A 14001-nucleotide genomic window follows, 5' to 3' on the forward strand; every position below is an offset into this window, starting at 1 on the left:
GCCCTGTCCCCCGTGGGGCCCTGTCCCCCGTGGGGCCCTGTCCCCCGTGGGGCCCTGTCCCCCGTGGGGCCCTGTCCCCCGTGGGGCCCTGTCCCTATGGTTAACCCCCCTGTCCATCCCAGGCCTCCGATCGCCCTCAGGCCTCATCCCCCGGGAAGCCCCTTCCACAGATGCCTGGAGCCGCGGGAGCAGATGTTTGGGGACAGGCACTGCTGGCCTGGGCAGGAAGGTCCCGACCGCGGTGGCCACAGGGATGGAGCCCCCAGGCCGGGGACGGACCCCGCAGAGCCTGCAGTTGGGAGCGGCCGGTTGTGCCAAGGGCTCCGCGCCGGGGCTGAGAGCCCCCCATGGGCTCCTGCTGCCCCCCAACTCGCGTGTCCCCTGTTGCTGCTTGGTGCTCCTCCCTTTGGGGTCAACACTGAAAGCACCTCGGGGAGCAGAGCCAAGTTCTCCTTGCAGACAGAGCTGCCTGGAGCTGCTCGGCCGCTGCCCGCAGGAATTAGCTCCTTGTTCCCGGGGGCACGCGGCGCTGTCCGAGCGCGAGGCGATTCCTGGGCTCCCCGCGGGGCTGCTGCCCGGCACCGCGAGCTGCCTCCGAGGTGTCTCTGCTCTCCAGAGCCAAGGAGCTGCCGCCGGCGCCGCATCCCTTGGTGTGAGCGCTGCAAAGCGCGGGGCTCTGTCCCTGCGCAGAGCCGCGGTGTTTCGGACGGCCCGGGCACTGGTGAGAGGCGGCCGCAGGGCCCGGTGCCACCCGGGATGCCCCCGTGCCCTGTGGACGGCCTTGAGCTCCCGGGCTGCACCCATGCACCCTGTTTACCCCGGCGCTCGCTGCGGGCCCCGCTGCAGCTCCGGGGGTGCCAACCGGGCCCCAAAGGGTCCCCGTGGGGCTGCACCGGGTCCCTTTGGCGGCGCTGCGGGGCCCTTTGCCCGTCTGGCTGCGTCCCCCGCGGGCCGGCGCTGCGGGGCGGAGCTGCCGTGCGCCGGGGCCGTTTCCTGTGGCGGCGGGAGCATGCGCGGGGTGGCGGGGCGCCGGCGGAGGCCTCTGCGCTCGCCGGCTCCCTGGGGGGAATCCGGGGGCTTTGGGGCCACCCGCGTCCCCACACGGCGCCCACTCGCCCCGCAAGCAGCCTCTCCGCTTCCCGTTTCGGTGCTGGCTCCGCTCCCTGCGCTCCCAGGAGGTTCCTCCCGCGGGACACGGCCTGGGAGGGCGGCCGCGGTTTCCCGGCCGGGCGGTTCCGCCTCGGTCGGTGCTGGGGGTCCCTCGGCCCCGGTGCAAGGGACGCGATGTGGCCGAGCTCATCTGGGGTTTCTCAGCTTTAGCCCAGGTGTTTTGGGGTGATTTCCATGGCAAACAGGGCTGGGACAGGGTGGGGGTCCCGCTGTGCCCGTGGGGAGCAGGAATCACCTGTGTTCGTGCCACGGGCACCTCCAGGGCTGGCATCCCAGCACGGTGCATCTGTCACCTGGGTGAAAGCCTCTTTATCCCTGCGCCAGGCGCCCATGACCCCCCTTTCCTGCATCCCCCTGGGACACAACACGTCCCCTTCCCCTTGCAAAGAGCAGCCCCAGGGCCTGGGCCCTGCGTGTGACAGGCGCCTGGCTCCACTCGCTGCCACCTTAACCTCCCGTCGCTCCCGTGTCGGAGCCAGCAGGGATCTCGTCCCGGCTTTGCCAGGACAATCAGCCGCAAGCTGCCGGTGCAGGGCCCCTTCCCAAGCCACGGCTGACGTGTCCCTCGCCGCAATAACCTCTGCGGAGGAGCAAAGACCTCGTGGGGAAGCGACCTGTCCCGCGGGCGCCCTCGCTCCTCGGCCGTGCTGCCGTTTGCACCGCGCAGCAGCAGCGCCCGCGACCTGCTCCTTCCTGCTTTCTGCGGCTTCCCGGCAGTCTCCGCCTCCCCTGCGCTTTACCGTAAGCTCCGCGGCTCCTTCCCTGCCCTCCTAGGAGCTGGGAAGCGGCTCTCGAGTCTCCTGCCTGTCTCTGAGACCCTTCCCTGGTGCAAAAGAGCTCTGGGAAGTGGTGCCTCTCCGCAGCTCCGGCTTGGAAGTTCGGCCGCCCTCGGCTCGGCCGCCGCTCCGCGAGCGGAGCGGCGGCCGAGCCGAGGGCGGCCGAACTTCCAAGCCCAGCCCAGGGGTCTCCCCGTGGGTCCCACAACAGGGCACAGGGCTCCACAAACCAACCCCACTGGAGCCAGCTCTGCAGCCTCCCCAAGTCCCTGTGTTTATTTTTGTTCTAATGCTCCTGCAAATCCCCCTCGGGACGGGGGAGGACAGAGCTGGGCTCCGCTGCGAGCGGCCGGTGCCAGCTCCGCTGTTGCAATCTCGGGTGTTTCGCCTTCGTTTCGCTCGCTGGAAAAATGAGTCAGGATCCTCCTTTTTTTTCGGCCTCGCGGCCAAGGCCGCTGGCAGCGGGACCCTACGGAGCTGTCGGAGCTGCCCCGACGCGGCCTCGCGCGCGGCCGGGTCTCGAGCGCAGCCTCCCCAGCGGGGGCCCTGGGGGCCCTTTCACCGCGCGCCCCGCACAAGGAGGCGGCTCCGCTTTCCCCGCACGCCCCCGGCCCCGCGCGGTGCCGCTGGGGCTGCCGTTTGCCCTTGATGAGAAGGGCCTTTCCCTCCCCGGCTCGGCCGGGTCCTCCCCCGGCTCGCGGCGCTGCTCGCCCTGCGGTTTTGCTCTGCGGTTCCCGCTTCTCCCCCGGCGTGGGCCCGTGTGTTGGTGACGACAGCGGCGCTGGCGCTCCGAGCTGCTGCCGGCCTCTTGTCTCGCGGGGGCAGCGATGGCAGCAGCTCTTGCTGCTTGCCGGGGCTGCCCACGGGTCGGCCCAGGGCTCTGTGGAGTGGGAAGCGGTTCCTGGGCGGTGGGAAGCGGCTCCCGGGCGGCATCACCAGGGACCCCGGGCTTGGGCTCTGCAGGTGTCTGCAGAGGTGGCTGAGGGCCCTCGCTGCACCCCAGCCCAAGGCAGAGCCTCTGGGGGCGGCTCCTGCTGCTCCACGCGCCGTGACCGGAGACTGTCGCGTTGCCGTTGCAAGTGTCCCAGCCTCGCCGCTCCTGCTGACACGGGGGCTCGGGCCGGAGTTGGGGCTGCGGTGCCTTGTGGTGCGGGACCTTGCCTGCAGGATGAGCTCAGAAACCTCCCTGCTCGGCCCGAGGGCAATCGCGCCCTCCCCTTGCCCTGAGCACCTCGGTCCCGCACCCAAAGCCTGCACCTTTCCCCTGGCGGGCCCCGGGGCCGGTGCACAGGAGGAGAATCCCGCCGGGCACCGCGGCGCTCACCGCCGTGCCTGTCCCCACAGGTCTCCGGAGCCGGCCAGGATGGCGCAGTGGAATCAGCTGCAGCAGCTCGACACGCGGTACTTGGAGCAGCTCCACCAGCTCTACAGCGACAGCTTCCCCATGGAGCTGCGGCAGTTCCTGGCACCCTGGATTGAGAGCCAGGACTGGTGAGGCCTTGTGGCTGGTAGACTCGGTTTGGGGTGCTCGGGGCTCTGTTTTAGGGGAGGGCCTGTCCCCTGCATCGCATGAGCAGGGATTTTCCAGTGTTTGTTTCCAAATCTGAGGATTTGGAATTTGGATCTGAGGGTTGAGTGCGGGTTGCTGGTCTTGTTCCTTTGCACCCTTGAGCTCTGCCCTACAGCAGGGTTGGGATGGGAGCGAGTGCCAGGGAGCTTTGGAAACAGGCTGTGCTTGTTCCCCACGGCTTTGGCTCTGCACAACTGCTCTTCCTTGCCCTGTGTCCCCGTGAGACTCGTCAAGTGCAGGGCAAAACGGAGCACGAGCCTGTGTGTGCGGTGCCAAACGTCCGCGCGGGAAAGGGGCAGGGAGCAAAGCAAAGGTGTCCGCATCCGGGCTCCGTTTCCACTGTCCTCTCTCGTACATGAGGCTGAAAAGGAGCCACCTGCTCCTGGGTCCTTTTTGGAGAGCACGTGGGCATGGAGCAGAGGCTGCGTGCTCTGGCCGCTGGCTTCCAGCCAGAGCCCGAGCACAAGCCGAGAACATTTGTCACCCTGTCCTCGTGTGTGCTCGGGTGGCTCCTGGGGGGAGCTGCTGCCACCCCAGGGAAGCAGCCGCTGCTGGGGGAGCCCGGCCGGTCGCGGAGGCCGCGCGGGTCCGCTGGGGATGGAGCGGTGCCCGCCGCGCTGCGCGGGGTGCCAGGCTCGTGTCCTGCCCCGCCAGGGCCTACGCTGCCAGCAAGGAGTCGCACGCCACGCTGGTCTTCCACAACCTGCTGGGGGAGATCGACCAGCAGTACAGCCGCTTCCTGCAGGAGTCCAACGTCCTGTACCAGCACAACCTGCGGCGCATCAAGCAGTTCCTGCAGGTGGGAAGAAAGCGCACATTCTGTTTTGGAATACTGGCTTGGGAGTGTTTAAAGGAGGAGGGAGCCTGGGCACTCCTAACGCTTCCTCTGCGCGATTCGAACCGCAGCCTGAAAGGCTTTGCAAATCCCACGAGTTGCGTTTTACCCGCTAACTTTGGGGATTTGGGTGCTTTACAGAGCAGATACTTGGAGAAGCCGATGGAAATAGCCCGCATTGTGGCTCGCTGCCTCTGGGAAGAGTCCCGGCTCCTTCAGACAGCTGCGACCGCAGCCCAGGTGAGTGGTTCGGGGGCAGGTGGTGTCCTGGGATCGCCCTTTCCCGCTGGCCGACCCGTGCACGTGCTCTGCTGCACGGCTTTTGATAGTAAACATGATGGCCCTGCCTGCAAAACCTCCGCGACGCAGAGTATCTCCGGGTCCTAAGCCCTGTTCTAAGTCCTCCTTGCCCCTTCTGCAGCAAGGGGGACAGGCAACACACCCGACAGCAGCTGTAGTGACAGAAAAGCAGCAAATGCTGGAGCAGCATCTGCAGGACGTGAGGAAGAGGGTGCAGGTATGTGCGTGCAACACCCGGGAGAGGAGATGATGCCCAAGAGCCCTGTGCTTTGGTGCTTTGAACAAATATACATCTCTGGCCTTGCAGGATCTGGAGCAGAAGATGAAAGTGGTGGAAAATCTCCAAGATGACTTTGATTTCAACTACAAGACTTTGAAAAGCCAAGGAGGTAATGGAAGCTCGTTAGTTTCTGGCAAACCAAAGTGTGTTCCTGTAAGGAAACGTGCTGGAGGGTGTTTCCAGCCCTCACAGTGCATCTTACCCAGCAAAAAGGGTAGTTTAGGCTCAGGGCATTTGCATGGCAATTGGAGAAACCTTGTTTTTGGTTCTGCTGCTGGCAGAGCTCCAGGAGAGCTGAAAGGGCTCTGCTTGTTTTGGGTGTGAATGGAGAGGTGGCACGTAGAGGTGATATCCCTGCTGTGCCGGTACTAAAGCCAACAAGAAGCGAGGAGGCTGCTTAATGATCACCAGCCTCCTGCGCGGCTTTTTGTCGTAATTGACTGGAGATCTGTGTGTGTGTGATCCTCAGGAGGGCAGGAGTCCTTGTGCTTAACTGAAACTCTCTCCTTTCATTGCAGATATGCAGGATCTGAATGGAAACAACCAGTCAGTGACCCGGCAGAAAATGCAGCAGCTGGAGCAGATGCTCACGGCGCTGGACCAAATGCGGAGGGTACGTTGTGCACGCTCAGGAGTGACCAGCCCTGCAGATCCCTCTGCGATGCAGGTCTCTCCCTGGAACAGGAGTCTGGTGCTCCTGCGTGGCCGGGTCTGAGAGGGTCACTAGAAGTGTAACCCTCAGTCACCTCTTGTTTGCTGTGGAACTTGCAGCTCTTGAAGGGAGTTGGGGGATGCTGAGGGTCCGGGTTTCTTCCTCGATAGGGTATTGTGAGTGAGCTGGCTGGGCTGTTGTCAGCCATGGAGTATGTGCAGAAGATGCTTGCAGATGACGAGCTAGCAGACTGGAAAAGACGGCAGCAAATCGCCTGCATTGGTGGCCCCCCCAATATCTGTCTCGACCGGCTGGAGAACTGGTAAGGAAGCCTGCTGAGAGTTGCATTAACCCCTCGAGAGGCTGCGTCCAAACACCTGCAGTGGAGACAGTCTGGGAATGCCTCTGGGAATGTCTTTGTCAACTGGGTGCTGATGCCCGCAAGCATAAATGTAATCTACTGGTCAGACTGGTCCTGGAGAGCAGGCACCGCAGCAGGAATTTCTAGCTCCAGGCTTGTGGGATTCCCAAGGCTGCTGTGAGGAGTTCCTGTTGCTGTGTGGCTATTTGTAGGCCCTTGGCAGATGTTTCTCTGCAGAGCTCAGAAATGTGCAGATTTCTTCTTTAGCTCATAGCCTGAATACACCCACTTGGGAGGCACAGACCGTTCTGTTCTCTGCCGGTTGCAGTAGAGATTCCCACCTCGTGCCCTAGTGAGGGGAGCAGAGGGCTTCAGTGGGTGCTCTGGGAGCATGCAGGGTGCAAGGCTTGGCAGCCAGAGCTAACAGAGGTCCTTCCTGCCTTCCCTAGGATAACCTCTCTTGCGGAGTCACAGCTACAGACCCGGCAGCAGATCAAGAAGCTGGAAGAGCTGCAGCAGAAAGTGTCCTACAAGGGTGACCCCATTGTCCAGCACCGGCCCATGCTGGAGGAGCGGATCGTAGAGCTGTTCAGGAACCTGATGAAAAGGTACGCAGAGTTGCCGGCAGCTCTGGGATTATGGGGAGCATGGAAAGGGGTGAGCAACCCGTGTGCTGGAATGGGATCTGGGATGTGACCGCGCTGCCTTGCGCTTTGTCCCTGCAGCGCTTTCGTCGTGGAGAGGCAGCCCTGCATGCCCATGCACCCCGACCGGCCCTTGGTCATCAAAACAGGCGTGCAGTTCACCACCAAAGTCAGGTGCGTGGCCAGCCGCTGGCTCTGTGTCTGCGCCGTGGGGAGGGAGCCGCGTGGCAGGGAGCCAGGAGCTCCTCCAGAGGAAACGCTGCTGTGGCTGCTGCCGTGGTGGGAAGTGCTGGGAGCCCGGGAGGGAATGAACCCCTGCGAGCTGGCCCTGCTGGTGTGCGGCCCAGTGACTCAGTGGCTGCTGGCTGGGGAGCTGCTGCGTTCCTGGAGGCAGCCGGGGTTCTGGTAAATCCCGCCGTGGGGGTGGTGGGCAGGAAGCAGCGGCGCTTCCCTGGCCGGCTGCCTCCCAGCTGCTCCGTGCGCCTGGCTCTGCAGAGCCGCTCCTGCACCCGGCTCTGCCCCGGAGCGGGTTCCTCGTGGCCCCGCTCTGCCCCTTCACGTGCAGCAACACAGTGGGGCAGATGGTGCTCGATCAGAGCAGATGTCCCCATGATGCGGGCGGCAGCAGCAGCTGAGAGGCCCTGATGGAGGGGGACTCAGAGCACTGAGGTGATGCCCCCTGTTCTGGGGACAGTGCCAGGACTGGCCTAACACAGCTCTGAGCACGGGCAAGATCAGGGGAGCTGGGTGAACTGTGTGGTGCTGAGTCTCAGTGGGCAGTGTGGAGTGAACCATGATGCTGCCAGGCTGGGTAGGCACCCACCAGTGCTGTTCGTGCAGCCCCAGTCTCTGGCCACGGTTCATCGCTTTCCAACTGGAGCTCTTTGCCTGTGCAGGGTGTTTATGCTCACTTGCACATCTCCTGCCTCTTTGCAGGTTGCTGGTCAAGTTCCCAGAGCTGAACTATCAGCTGAAAATTAAAGTCTGCATTGACAAGTGAGTCTGGTGATCTTGGAGTTGGGTGGGTGGAGTGTCTGGGATGGGCCTTGCTGCTCCCTGGGCTGTTCCTGTGCCATTGGATCTCCATTCCTGTGCCAAGGGCCAGCGTGACTCTGAGTAGAAGGGGATTAGCGGGATCTGCTCCCTGGCGCAGGGTGGCAATGTCCTAGGGTTCAGCATCCAGTGCAGGGCACGGCCTGGGGGTGCAGTGCTGCCCGCACAGCAGCTCCTTTAGGGCTGCCCTTCGCGCTCCCGTGTCCATGCGGAAGGCTGACGCTGCCTGTGCTCTCCCCTCTCTCCTAGGGACTCCGGGGATGTTGCAGCCCTGCGGGGGTAAGTGCAATGCTGCTGCTTGGCTCTTTATACCCTGGCAAGCATTTTGTCCTGTTAGCTCTGAGGAGCTGCCAGTCACACTGTGTCTCTGCTCTTTCCAGGTCGCGGAAGTTTAACATTCTGGGGACAAATACCAAGGTGATGAACATGGAAGAGTCCAACAACGGCAGCCTCTCGGCAGAGTTCAAGCACCTGGTGGGTACAGGGAGCCCTCGGGGCTGCTCTGAAGCCCTTGGGCCTGAGGAGTTGCTTTAGCTCTTCCTTCTCTTCGCAGACACTGCGGGAGCAGCGATGTGGCAATGGAGGAAGAGCCAACTGCGATGTAAGTGTTGAGCCGGGGCTGCGCTGGGGAAGGGGCCCTGCTTAGGAGAGGCTGCCAGCTCTGCTTGGAGCACCCCTCGCAATCCCCTGGCAGCTCCAAGCCTCGTTCTGCATCGAGCAGCTCAACCACAGAAAGGGGAAGTGGGGGCACTGCCCGCAGAGGGTGTTTGCTGGCGTCATCCCATGCGCTGGCAGCTGCCAGAGCAGCAGCAGAGACCTTAGCAGCAGCACTGGTGCCCGTGGCTGTGTGTCCCCTGGGTGAGAATGAGGGCGGGTGTCTCCTGGGTGCTCACTGTGCCCTCATCCCCCCTCAGGCCTCGCTGATAGTCACTGAGGAGCTGCATCTCATCACCTTTGAGACAGAGGTCTATCACCAAGGGCTGAAGATTGACCTAGAGGTGAGTTGTGGGCTCCTGCAGGCCAAGGAGGAGGGGGCTGCAGGGCTGAGGAGGTGCCGAGCTCGGGGGTGTCATGGGCCGTGTGGCTCTGCCTTGCTGGACACAGACCCAGAGCAGGGGCAGGAGGCACCTGCCTGAGCTCCAGCCCTGTGAGATGTCCCAGCCTGTGCTCGCATCGTGTCCTTGCAGACCCACTCGCTGCCCGTCGTGGTCATCTCCAACATCTGCCAGATGCCCAATGCCTGGGCCTCCATCCTGTGGTACAACATGCTGACCAACAACCCCAAGGTAGGGCTGGGGGCTGCGGGGGTGGGCGACAGAGATGCCCTGCAGCCTCCTGGGCAGCTGCCCAGCAGCCAGGCTGCAGCGGAGGGAGGAAGCGGAGGGGGAAAGCCGTGGCCTCGCAGGGCTCGTTTGGGGTTTGCCCTCCTGCTCCGTACAGTGCCCTGCTCAGGGCTGGGTGTTTCCTTGTGCAGAACGTGAACTTCTTCACCAAGCCGCCCATCGGGACCTGGGACCAGGTGGCGGAGGTGCTGAGCTGGCAGTTCTCCTCCACCACCAAGCGCGGGCTCAGCATCGAGCAGCTGACGACACTGGCTGAAAAGCTTCTGGGTAGGCGCTGTCCTGAGTGTCCTGCTTGCCCTGCTGGGGTAACTCCTGTGAGACCCATTTGTATATGCAATGTAGTAGTAGCATTGCACGGTTTGGGAAGAGAGTTCTGCTTTGTAATTGCTTGGTTTTCCTCGAAATACTGCAAACTTGGTTTGCCGCGTGGAAGAATGGCTATCGCAATGTTGATTCTCCTGTTTTTCTCTGCCAGGGCCAGGTGTGAATTACTCTGGCTGTCAAATCACCTGGGCCAAGTTCTGCAAGGTATCGTTCCCCTTTCCTCCCAAGTGCCTTCCCTGGGCTGTCCGTTGCCCAGGCTGCACTCGCAGCATCGCCGCTCTCTTGCTCAGGAGAACATGGCTGGCAAAGGCTTCTCTTTCTGGGTCTGGCTGGACAACATCATTGACTTGGTGAAGAAATACATCCTGGCGCTGTGGAACGAAGGGTGAGCCTCACCTGGGGCTGGGTGGTGACCTGGGGCAGGAGACCTGGGAACCTTGTCCCGAGGGTGGTGGGAATGTCTTCTGCGTACAGGCGCTTGGCTTTCCCAGGGTGCCTCTTCAGCCTAGACCCTGCTGGCTGCTTCCAAGCAAAAACCCTTCCCGGCACCTGGGAATGTCTAAAAGCTCTGCTGAAAGTAAGGCTAGGCCCTGTGGCTGCCTCAAGCTGTGTAGGGCAGAGGACTGGCAGCCCTCGTGCTTTAGAGCAGCTGCCCCAATGTGCCCCCACCCTGGCATGCTCTTCTCCTTGCCCTCCAGCTACATCATGGGCTTCATCAGCAAGGAGCGGGAGCGAGCGATCCTGAGCACCAAGCCGCCGGGAACCTTCCTGCTACGCTTCAGCGAGAGCAGCAAGGAAGGGGGCATCACCTTCACCTGGGTGGAGAAGGATATCAGTGGTACGTTGCCTCCTGCCTGCCCTGGCAGTGGTGCCTCGTGCCAGGGATGCTCCTGGATCACAGCAGTGTCACTGATCACGTTTGTCCTTTATCCGGACGGGCCCTCTCCCTTGGTTAAGACTTTGAGCATGAGCCCGGGTGCCTCTTGGTGGTCTCTGTGCCGGGTGCCCCTGCCCACGTGTTGCTGGCACAGTGCAGCTTTCCAGGCTGCTGGCACTGCCTCTCTGTGCTGCCCAGGGCCTCTTGTTGCCCACGTGCCACAGCCCCAGTGCCTGCAGCAGCTCTGCTGTGCCAGGCACGAGCCCAGGCTGCTCTGCCTTGTCCCAGTCCCTCCTGCACTGTCTGAGGAAGATCTCTGCCCCTGCTCGAGGAACATGGGCACCTTGCCCTGTGTGAAAAGTGTCTTTGTGCAGGGAAAACCCAGATCCAGTCCGTGGAGCCTTACACCAAGCAGCAGCTAAACAGTATGTCCTTTGCGGAGATCATCATGGGCTACAAAATCATGGATGCCACCAACATCCTGGTGTCCCCCCTGGTGTATCTGTACCCGGACATCCCGAAGGAGGAGGCATTTGGGAAGTACTGTCGCCCTGAGAGCCAGGAGCACTCTGAAGCTACAGACTCAGGTAGTCGTTGACTTTCTGTGCTCTCGTGCGCAAGCTGGCGAGTCGCTTGGGCTTGTTTCATGATCACTCTGAGGCGGAAGAGCCGGTGGTAGCTGTGGGATCCTGCTGTGGGTCACAATTCCCAGCTGCAGCCTGGGACTAGTGCTTGGGGGCACGTTCCTTGGTTCCTGTGCAGGGCTTCAGCAGCCTGTGAGGGCTCAGTGGCTGCTGTGCCGTGTCTATAAGGCCGTTCCCACCTGGAGCAGGGCGGGGGGGGGAGTTGGTTTCCATCCTTTGGCAGCTGGTGACAAGTCTGCTCTTCCTCTTCCTTGCAGGTGCCGCTCCGTACCTGAAGACCAAGTTCATCTGCGTCACCCCGTGAGTGTCCTGGGAGGGCTGTCTGCAAGCCCGGGGAGCAGCCCTGCTCCCGGGGGTCTTTCCTCACACTGCTTGGTTGCTTGGGGTAGTTACAGTCCCTCAGCTCACACTGTTCTGCTACCGGGTCCCAGGCTTGCGGACAGGGTAGGAGGAGGCCAGAGCGGGATCCGTGGGGTTCTTCTTTCCTCCTTGGCTTTTTCCTTGTGTTGTGGAGAGCCGAGCTCTTGAGATCTGGGGCTGGCCATGGTGTTGGAGCACTCCGTGCTGTCTGTCCGTCTGCATCTATCGCTGAATCACATCATCATAGATCATCTATTGCTGAATCTGACTGTCCCCGTGTTCCCTTCCCTCCCTGTGCAGCACCTCCTTCAGCAACAGCATCGACCTGCCCATGTCCCCACGCACCCTGGACTCACTCATGCAGTCTGGCATCAGCAGCGAGGGAGCAGAGGCCAACGCGGGCCAGTTCGGTGGGTCTTGCCGCAGCACCGCACAGGGATGGCCTGGCTGGGGACAGAGCTCCAGGGCTCAACCTTAGCCCCTCGGGACGCCCGGGCGCCCCGTAACCTCCCGCTGTGTCTCCCTGCAGAGTCGCTGACCTTCGACATGGAGCTGACCCCCGAGTGTGCGTCGTCACCCATGTGATGGGCTCCAGCGCTGCTCCCGGAGCCTCCCGGCACTCGCCTTCCCGGTCCCAACATCCCCCCCCCCGTCTGGCCCTGCTCCGTCGCTTGCTTGGGGCCTTTCCTTGCGAGGAGCTGGGGGCCAGGGTCCTCGACGTAGATTTCCTTGACCCAAATGATCACCCACCTTGGTGGTGGTGTCGTTGGTCTCTTTGCGGGGAGGGGGGGATAACCCTTTTCCTAGTTCCTTCCATAACACACTTTATTATTGTTTTGCTCATTCAAGTGCCTATCAGCCTCCAAGTGCAGCCTCAGTTCTTACAAATGCTTCTGCAGCCCCTCTTGAGCTGCCTGCTCTCGAAAGCTGCTTTGCTGACTGCTGCTATCTAGAAAGCCCTGAAGCTCTTGGAAATGTGGATTTGCCTCCTAGTAGCTGAGCAGGGATGGAGTCGCGGCACCGTGTGCTGGAAAACCAGCCAGCGAAGGGAGGCTCCTCCAGCCCTCGGAGCTCTTGTCTTGGTGCCTTCTGCTCCCCCTGGTTCTGGGCTGGGGGCCCAGCCAGCAGCAGGGAGGTGGATGGGCCCAGGCCCTCCTGTCCTGGGACAGGGGCAGTTCTGCTGGGCTTTGGGAAGCTTTGGGAGCTTCAGGACTCCCCAGGAGCTTCAGGAGCTGCCTCGGGGAGCCACCACCTTCCTGCTGCAGGCAGAGAGCTCCAGCAGTCCCAGAGCTCCCGCTGCTCTCCCTGCCCTGCACGGATTCTCGTGGGGAAGAGCAGGGCTCTGTCCCCAGACCCTTGTGGTTGGCACGAGGCAGCGTTTGCATCTCGGCTCTGTCTGTGGTCCCTGGGGCCCTAGAGCTGCCACCGTGGCCCTCCTGCCCCTGAGGCTGCTCAATGAGGCTCAGCTGGGCCGGGCTGCCAGGCTGGGCCCTCTTTCCTTTGCTGGGGCTTGGGGCATTTTTGGTCGGTAGGTTTGCAGCTTCTCGGGGGCTTTGCGTGGCATTTGGGTTAGAAGGTGGCTGTTGGTGTTAAGCAAGGAGGGGGCGAAGGCTGAAGGGATCAGGGGCTATGGAGAGGGAGGAATCCGGGCCCGGAGCCCAGGGCTCTGTGTCCTGCCTCGCTCCGAGGCTCGAGGAAAGGGGGATCGGGCAGGAGCCTCCAGCAGGAACAGAGGGCTGGGCTGGTCCTTGGGCACGGCAGAGGGTCACAGCCCCAGACTAGCGCGTTGGTGGGAAACGGCCCCAGGTGTTACAGGGTTCTGGGCCCTCTGAGTTTGGCTGTGGGGGAGAGAGCAGGGGCCGTGGGCTGTGCTGGAGCCGTGGGAAGTGAAGGAGGGGATGGGAATGGAGGGCAGAGCTGAGGGCAGGAGGCTGCAGCGTCCTGCACACGCCAGGGCCCTTGGGCTGGATCAGCCTGGGCCGGGGCAGGCACAGGAGCCCAGGGCTGCTCCTGCACCTCTGCTCTGCGCGCAGCTGCCTCTGGCTGCAGCAGTGTCCCAGACACCCTTCAATACTGTAAAAAATTTTATTTTTTTGTATATTTTATTGCTGTATCTACAGGCTTTAACTTTCTCCAAAATAAAGGCTCTGAAGTGTCGCGTGCTGCTCTGGGAGCTCGTGTTTCCGTGGCCAGCGCCTGCCCGTGGGGGGATCGGCCCCCCGGGGTGCGCGGGGCCTCGGCGGCGAGGAGCCCCCCGGCCCGGGGCGGCCCCTGCTCTGGCTGCCGTCCTGGGGGCGGCCCCGGGAGCGGGACCGGGCCGGCGGCGCTTCCTGGGGCTGCGCTGCCCTCTCGTGGGGACGGCCCGAGGTGGCACCGGGGCCGGGGCGGATCTCACTGATGGGCAGAGCCGGGGGGCTCTGGTCCGGCCCGCGGCGGCTCCTCCTCCGTGGCTCGGAGCTCCCTGCACGGAGTCGCCCGGCCCCGGGTCCGGCCCTGCCCCTCGCCCCGTGCACCGGCCCACGCGAGCTCCCGGCTGGCTCCATCCCAGCGGCCAGGGCTGCATGAACCCCATGTCCCACGGGGATGGCAGCAACCGTCAACCCGTGCAGGCGGCAGGGCCCGGGCTCAGCTGCCCTCGTGCCAGGGAGCCGGGACCTGTGTGCCCTTGGCCCTGGCTCAGGGAGCCTGTAGGAAGCAGCACCTTCTGCCAGCATGAGGCTGCTCCCGGGCTGTGCAGCCTGGGATGGGGCGGGAGTTGGGGCGGGAGCGCAGGGCTGGGCAGCGCTGCCGGGGCGGTCTGTGGCACCGCGTC

The 14001-nt window shown here is 63.2% G+C and overlaps 1 protein-coding gene across 2 annotated transcripts; it reads left to right on the forward strand.

Moving 5' to 3' along the window:
• The first annotated feature begins 3290 nt into the window (after nt 1–3290).
• STAT3 (signal transducer and activator of transcription 3) lies at nt 3291–12709 on the forward strand. Of its 2 annotated transcripts, none has more exons than XM_026044562.1 (23): nt 3291–3437; nt 4171–4315; nt 4493–4591; nt 4773–4868; nt 4959–5040; nt 5450–5544; nt 5754–5905; nt 6394–6552; nt 6670–6762; nt 7525–7584; nt 7891–7920; nt 8022–8115; nt 8195–8242; nt 8556–8639; nt 8829–8927; nt 9116–9251; nt 9460–9512; nt 9599–9693; nt 10007–10146; nt 10560–10775; nt 11087–11129; nt 11490–11599; nt 11719–12709. In XM_026044562.1, exons 1-23 carry the CDS (start codon nt 3310–3312, stop codon nt 11772–11774), a joined length of 2313 nt encoding a protein of 770 aa, XP_025900347.1. In that variant the 5' UTR covers nt 3291–3309; the 3' UTR covers nt 11775–12709. The 2 variants fall into 2 exon arrangements, with proteins under 2 accessions (XP_025900347.1, XP_025900348.1); XM_026044563.1 differs by having other exon boundaries at nt 10560–10772.
• Nucleotides 12710–14001: the final 1292 nt, after the last annotated feature.

The sequence above is a fragment of the Nothoprocta perdicaria genome, unplaced genomic scaffold (genome assembly GCF_003342845.1).
Source record: "Nothoprocta perdicaria isolate Ctin4 unplaced genomic scaffold, notPer1 scaffold_372, whole genome shotgun sequence".
Classification (NCBI taxonomy): domain Eukaryota; kingdom Metazoa; phylum Chordata; class Aves; order Tinamiformes; family Tinamidae; genus Nothoprocta; species Nothoprocta perdicaria.